The 6,791-nt window shown below is 38.5% G+C and overlaps 1 protein-coding gene across 1 annotated transcript; it reads left to right on the forward strand.

Annotated features, from left to right (window-relative positions):
* The first annotated feature begins 5,659 nt into the window (after positions 1–5,659).
* On the forward strand, positions 5,660–6,494 carry LOC147224403 (dispanin subfamily A member 2b-like). The gene is made up of 2 exons (XM_086164728.1): positions 5,660–5,834; positions 6,179–6,494. The coding sequence occupies exons 1-2, from the start codon at positions 5,721–5,723 to the stop codon at positions 6,320–6,322; spliced, it is 258 nt and encodes an 85-aa protein (XP_086020854.1). The 5' UTR covers positions 5,660–5,720; the 3' UTR covers positions 6,323–6,494.
* Positions 6,495–6,791: the final 297 nt, after the last annotated feature.

The raw sequence follows: 6,791 nt of genomic DNA on the forward strand, positions 1-6,791 counted from the left end.
CACCAGGTCTGGTGACGGAGTTGACAGCGATGGAGGTATAAGGAATTACAAGCCTCCAGAAAAGTGTCAATGGGTAGTGTGATTTTTTTTAAAACACAGATAGAGGAAAGAACCCAATCTTTGGAAGATGATGGCAGATGACAACACTGCAAATGCAAAGTTACTAAACATGGCGAACATATTCTAATGCATTATCCAAAAGTACAGAGTATAGAAGATTGATTCTTTCAAAAGATAGGCAGTCTAGAGCATGAATGGATTGCATGCTAATTTTGTTACAGGCTTTTCTAAATGGCTTTTTGTATGTTAATGTATTCAATCCCCAACTGAATACGGTAGTAGTGGGTTTTCATTTTACAAACTATTATTTTGATTTCCAGAGTGAATGGAACCTTGAAGGAAAATACAATCAGAAATAGCTGGAGAATAATAAGAACAACAAAGGATTTTGAACATTATTTTTAAAATCTGGCTTTTTTGTGAGCTGTTTTTGTAAAAATCCATCATACTTCATTCATAGCAGTGGTGAGTGCAGTCCAACTTTCAAAAAAACTGTGTTTGAAATGTCATTATTGTAACTACTGCCTCTAGAAGTTTCCCTTTAGTGTTTTTAGTGCACCTTATATTACTTTAATTTTGTCCTTCTTTGCATGCAGTGTAGGAGTGTGTGTTCCTTTGAGCCTGCTGCTGGCCGTCACCACATCTAGCACCCGATGTCTAAAGAGCAGATTGTAACAGAGCACGTCTTCAAGACCCATCGGGGTAACGATTATGCTGCTACAGGCCGGCCATAAATCACAAACTGAAGCACAGGCTGCTCACCCCAACAAAAAACATTCTACTGCTTTCTGTTAAGCCAACTCCTTAAACTTTGAGCCATATTTAAGAGTTTCTTATCATTTATAGTTTTCAAAATAATTAAGTAATCACTGACTCACTAACTAATCCAGAGCAATGTGACAATGAGAGCTGCAAAAGGCAGGTTCAGTTCAGTCTTACGTTACCTTTTCATTAAGGCGATCTACTTTCAGATCAACTTTTTGCATTCCTATGACCTTAATGTTTGTAATATAGAACAATTTGAGCAAATTGTAGTGTATATAAAAAAAACACTTGATTTATAACTACTGATCATTTACAAGAAACCGATGATGAATACTGAAATGAATATGATAAAATGTCATGTTTACAAATCAATGACAAATTCCTAAAAAGATCAGCGCTCTCTCAATACAATATCTTTCAGAACACAGCGTTTAGATTTCAGTGACACATAGCCATAATGAACAAGTTGCACTTTTCAATGGACTGGCCTAGAGGGCATTTAAGGCTTTTGAGGGTTCATATCAGAACTCCATCCAGGAGGTAAAGCATAAACCTTGACCTTCCTCTTTCACAGTTTTGGATCAATACTGCCTCCCTGTGGGTTGCGTTGCAACAAGCATGTATCGCTCCAAAGCAAAGTCCTCAATTCTACTGTTTCTTTTAGTATATCTGAAATTAACTGTGACTGTCTACCAAAATATTTAAATGAGTTGAGCCGCATATAAGTGTAAATCCGAACACAAGAAAAATGAAGCAGTGCTAAAGAAAAGCCAAATGTAAAAAAAAAAAAAAAGGAGCACGTTGGGGTACATTAATATTTTACTGTTTACATTAACTGTGTCAAAAAGCACATTTCCTATGGCCTCTGCATCTTTCCATTCTTTGTCTTTGATAAAGCACAGAAAAGAAGCTCTGCTGGCACTCAATCAATAAAACATCAACTTGAAAAGTCCGATAAAATCAAAAGGCAACACACTCAGTGAATTTCTATAAAAATATGACTTAAAACCAGCATGTTGTTGTGTATGATTGTCACAATGGTTTCAACATACAGGACTGTCTCAGAAAATTAGAATATTGTGATTAAGTTCTTTATCTTCTGTAATGCAATTACAAAAACAAAAATGTCATACATTCTGGATTCATTACAAATTAACTGAAGCCTTTTATTATTTTAATATTGCTGATTATGGCTTACATCTTAAGAAAACTCAAAAATCCTATCTCAAAATATTAGAATATCATGAAATACTTTTTTTTTTTTAATTGCATTACAGAAGATGAAGAACTTTATTACAATATTCTAATTTTCCGAGACAGTCCTGTATTGCCCCAATAAAATTGCCCCAACTTTGCGAGAGGCTTCTGCATCAAAAGGTGAACAGATGGCGGAAGTCATTTTGCATTGACAATGCTGTTCTTTCCCCTCCAGCTGATATAAATCCTCCAAAGTTGCAGATACCTACAAAATGCCTAATGGTGTTCTTTTCAAGTAGGAAAAGAGATCAACCTCCAGATGCAGTGTAGCTCCATGCTTTGGTCCTCCCATGGATCAATCAATTTTTTCAAGCCTTGTAAGGTTTCTAAGGTGACGTAAAACACACACGAGTCTCAGCTGTGACGCACTTATGTGGATCACTTCACCGCCAGAGGGAATATACGGCATAATGAGAAATTAATTAACGACACCCTGCAAATTAACGGAATAAGCATTGTATGCACATATGTAGCAGTTAAAGTATCTTGTTTAAAAGCAATTTCAATTGAAAATGTAAACAGTTTGTGGCTTTTCGTTCAGCTACAAACTTAAAAGACATTATTTAGCCCTTTGAAACTTGATATAGTTGCGTGTTTTCTGGAAAAAGCCATGTATTACATAATTTAATCATTTCATTTGAGGGACTCCGATGACAAAAATGTTACTGCTGTAAAAGACGGAGGCTTCCCTCCTCATACAGTGGAAAATTCTGTGGCCTTCACATGTGGCCTCCATAAAGTGTCCTGAAAAGGAAACAGAGGTTTGACCTCATCCTGAGAGGCGCTGTTCACACAGCCATTATTCATCGGTTGTGAACAAGTGAGCGTCTTTATTCACATTTAGTAAATGTCAAATGGACAAAAACATGCTGTATGGTCATTTTTGCATTATTGGAAACACACCATGAAATCGATGAATGGGGTTGCATAATCACTTTTAACCATATTTTAGCTCTCTGCTTGGACGGCACCTTCCCCTGCATCTCACACATTCCACAGCGACAGGCTTTTAAAAGTCTTTAAATAGCAAGCTGAACTTACAGAATCAGATCGCCAGTCGTCACGAGATGAACTGGAAAGAAAAAGTGACTTGAGGAATGTAACAAGGAAAAACATCCGATTAAACATGAATGAATGTAAATGAATGGTTTTATCTTACGGATTTGAACCTCAGGATTTAGTTTTTGACTTAAGTTACAGAATATTCACCAGAACTTTGGATGTTAAGTATCTGCATCGCTGCTAAAGTATAATACTAATGCATAGTAGCAGAACAGATGGAGTTATTTCCGTGACGGCTCGCAGACAAGGGCTTTGCTGTGGCCAGACTCCAACTTTAGTGAATGCCACTGTGTCGCGTCTCGGTGGATAACACATAGCACTTGCTCAATACAGCCATTGATTAAATGCTCTCCACTATACCGGCCTTTTTACAATAAGTCTGGCCATGATTCGGGCCTCTAACTGTCTATGAAGAGGAACCCGATTTGATCAGAGCATTTAGTGCTCTGCGACTTTTTGGCACAAAATTGTATCCTAAAACTTAACATTGTGTGACGTCAACAATCCGTATCATGCAGATTTTGTTAAAATGAGACTGGGAACATCCAAAAAAGAAAAAAAAATGTAAAAAATCATTTCAAAATGTTACAGTCTCTTGTTTGCCTCACAGTTATTTTCTGTCATAATATCAACTTCAACTTGATGAATGATGTTTTCAAGCAGTACCTATCCATAAGCCATTACCAGCACCATACATTAAAACCCTCATGTGTTAAGCCAACACACCACAGTTACGATTAATACTAAACTAAAGTGTTACTGAAGCACTACCCTGACACTATGCAGTCACAGAGTCAGTTATCTGCCCTCCATCTGGGTGCAAGTGATATGGCTACTTGCCACAAAATGAATCCCATCTGCAGGAGGAAATTGTGCAAATAAGAACCAGAAACTTTATTCGGCCATGGGGTTGATGAGGTCTGCAGGGCCCCATTAAGATCAAATGGGAAAGACAGTGGAAAAATGAGGGCTTGTCCAAACATTGCTTCTACTTTTACTTGTAGGGCTTTTGCTTGTACTTTGGAATCATTTTTTTCCATGATTTCTGGGGCGATGCTTGCCCCAAAGGCAAGAACACTCAGGGGGTATGGTGTTTTAAGGGCCATTGGGGGAGGGGTTGACGTTAGGTGTGGGGGTTATGCGTCTGTGCGCGGCTCCTTTCACCAGTGAGCCTTATTAAGCGAGAGAATAATTTCAGCTGGGGTGCAATGCACCCCGCGGCTCATCAGGCTGAGGATAAGAGGAGCCTCCCGCCAGCCCTTCGCCACCAGATAGTTCTGTCATGATCTTGGGCGGGGTGATGCCTGACTTAAATGCAAAGAAACTCAGGCGATAAGGGGTTTATTGACCAAGTGAGATGAATGAAAGGCTGCGTTTGGCCAGGGTTATTTCTGGAGTCTCAGGAACAGACGAGGAGGGGCGCTGGGGGTCTTAGGAACTGGGATGTGGTGCAGTCAGGGATGGGCGGTTTGGAGATAAAGACCTGCCAGGGATGGATGGATGGATGGATGGATGGATGGATGGATGGATGGATGGATGGATGGATGGATGGATGGATGGATGGATTCTCCTGCTCAATCAGGCTCACTGGTGAAAGTAGCTGCACACAGACACGTAACCCCCGATCCCAACAAATTGAGTATGGGGAGCCAATAAATGCATGTAAAAAAGACATTTATTCAAAATCTACACCCGGTGTAAGAGTTATTTTCTTTTTTTCATCTTATCAAGTGTTTTAGATTTGCATTTTCATTTTGGGGGGTTTATGTGAATTTTCAACAGCAGTTCATTCATGTCCCACCCTTCCAATTATTCAATATCGGCTTGTGATCCTCTTTTTCACCGCTAATGCAATCTTTCTGAATAGATTTTAATATCATAGCCTGTTCTGAAATTTCTAGGATGGATTGTAAAAAGATTCATGAGCTTTGAAAATAGAAATGTGTATGATTGGACTCTCTGTCGACAAACAGTCTTCTGTTCATTATCTAATGCTGTCATTCTTCAAATGGTAGCTTTTGTGTAATGTTATGGCTGTTGTCAGTCTAAGGTGTCCCTTGCAAATACATTTGAAAGATAAGTTTCATACAACATACCTCAAATCGTGAGTATTTTGTTTTTCTGCATCTTATGTTGTCAGTGCTTTAACTATCACAACTGTACTGTGGGTGTGTCTTGTCAGTCCATGACACATGCCAATCCCACTTTCATGTTTTTTTGTTTTTTTTTAAGTTTTCCTTTTGTAAAAAGACTTTATGGTCCAATAGCCTTGCTTCTTAAAATAACATGACCATTCAGATTTTTGGTTTCACAAAAAAAAAAAAAAAAAACATTCAACCATTTTGGATATACGATTCCAAGTGTATTCAAGTGTGTGTGTGTGTGTCCCAAGAGTCCATCTTGCAGCCCTCCCTCTATACATTCCCCCACTGTGCTCGAATGGACACCCAAATACCTCTAAGCCACTCCCATAATATGTAAGCGGGCACTCCCACATCAGACAGTCAGAGTTTGGGGAGAGCTATCAGCCAACAAGCAAGTTACATCCACTTTTAAACTGAAACCCAGAAGACAGTATGGAAGGAGGCCAGGTCCGCTCCGCTGCCCCAACCTACCTTGGATGGTCCATCTTCAACACATTGTGCTGTTGTTTGCCCCTGGGCATTGCAGCAATTGTCTGCTCCTGCAGGGTAGATATTATTTCACGATTATCATTGAATTGGTCTTAATTCATGATTGGAATCTTGGAAATACTTGGATAGATTGCATAAATTAAGCAATGGTGGAGAACCTTGCACTATTGCTGCATGTGACAGAATGTTAGGCATCTGTAACAAAGTTTGCATGTATCTTTAATAAGCTACTTTTTGGTGAAAATTGAAATTATGTTTTGTTTCTATGTTGTTTCTATTTCCAGTATAGGCAAAGATTTCAGCAATTTGCATGAACTGAAACAGATCAAATTCCATGTCACTGTAACACATTTCATTGCAAATCACATCAAACTGATACTAACCATGTCATCTTTTTTAAGGCACAAAACGCTAATTCTGTTGGGGATTCAACCAACGCTGCAGATGCTTCACGGACAGCCAAGATCCTGAATGTCATTGGAATCGTGCTTGGAATTATTCTGATCATCATTATCATCGCTCTGAAAGCCACCAACATGCACTGAACTAGCATATAGAAAACCGCTCGACTTGCTGGTGGGTGGAATCTAAACAAAGCCCTTTTCTACTATGGATATTCCTTCCCTCACTCACTGGGACCACTAAACAGAAACAGATGTCCATTTATGTGCATGTTAAAGCCTTTATATACCATGAATAAATGCCATTTTAAAACAACTCCTGGAGGAGAGGGCTGTTTCTTTTTTGTATCAACATTTTGTTGATGGTTTTGCCTTGTTTTGTTTTTTTTTTTAGAAGTCAGTTTACTTTTTTACTTTTTTCCTTGAAAAACAAAGCGGATTTCTACTCAGAGGTTAATAGTCATAAGACTACAGTCAGGTTTAAAAAGTAAGTTAACTTCTTATTTATTAAGAATAAGTAAGTAATTAGTAATTATAAGTAATTCGTTAAATAATTGAAGAGTTGGTTTGCAGAGGCATCTCCGCATTTCTGTTAATGCATTAGTTGGTTTCC

Source organism: Fistularia commersonii, chromosome 18 (assembly GCF_037954325.1).
Source record: "Fistularia commersonii isolate RoL2024-O1a breed Wild chromosome 18, RoL_Fcom_v1.0, whole genome shotgun sequence".
In the NCBI taxonomy this organism is placed as follows: domain Eukaryota; kingdom Metazoa; phylum Chordata; class Actinopteri; order Syngnathiformes; family Fistulariidae; genus Fistularia; species Fistularia commersonii.

Excerpts from the sequence above, each read along its gene's own strand:
- LOC147224403 (XM_086164728.1), top strand. The coding sequence starts at position 5,721 with ATGGAAGGAGGCCAGGTCCGCTCCGCTGCCCCAACCTACCTTGGATGG. Across the intron at positions 5,835-6,178 it reads CAATTGTCTGCTCCTGCAGG|GCACAAAACGCTAATTCTGT; the intron begins GTAGATATTATT and ends ATCTTTTTTAAG.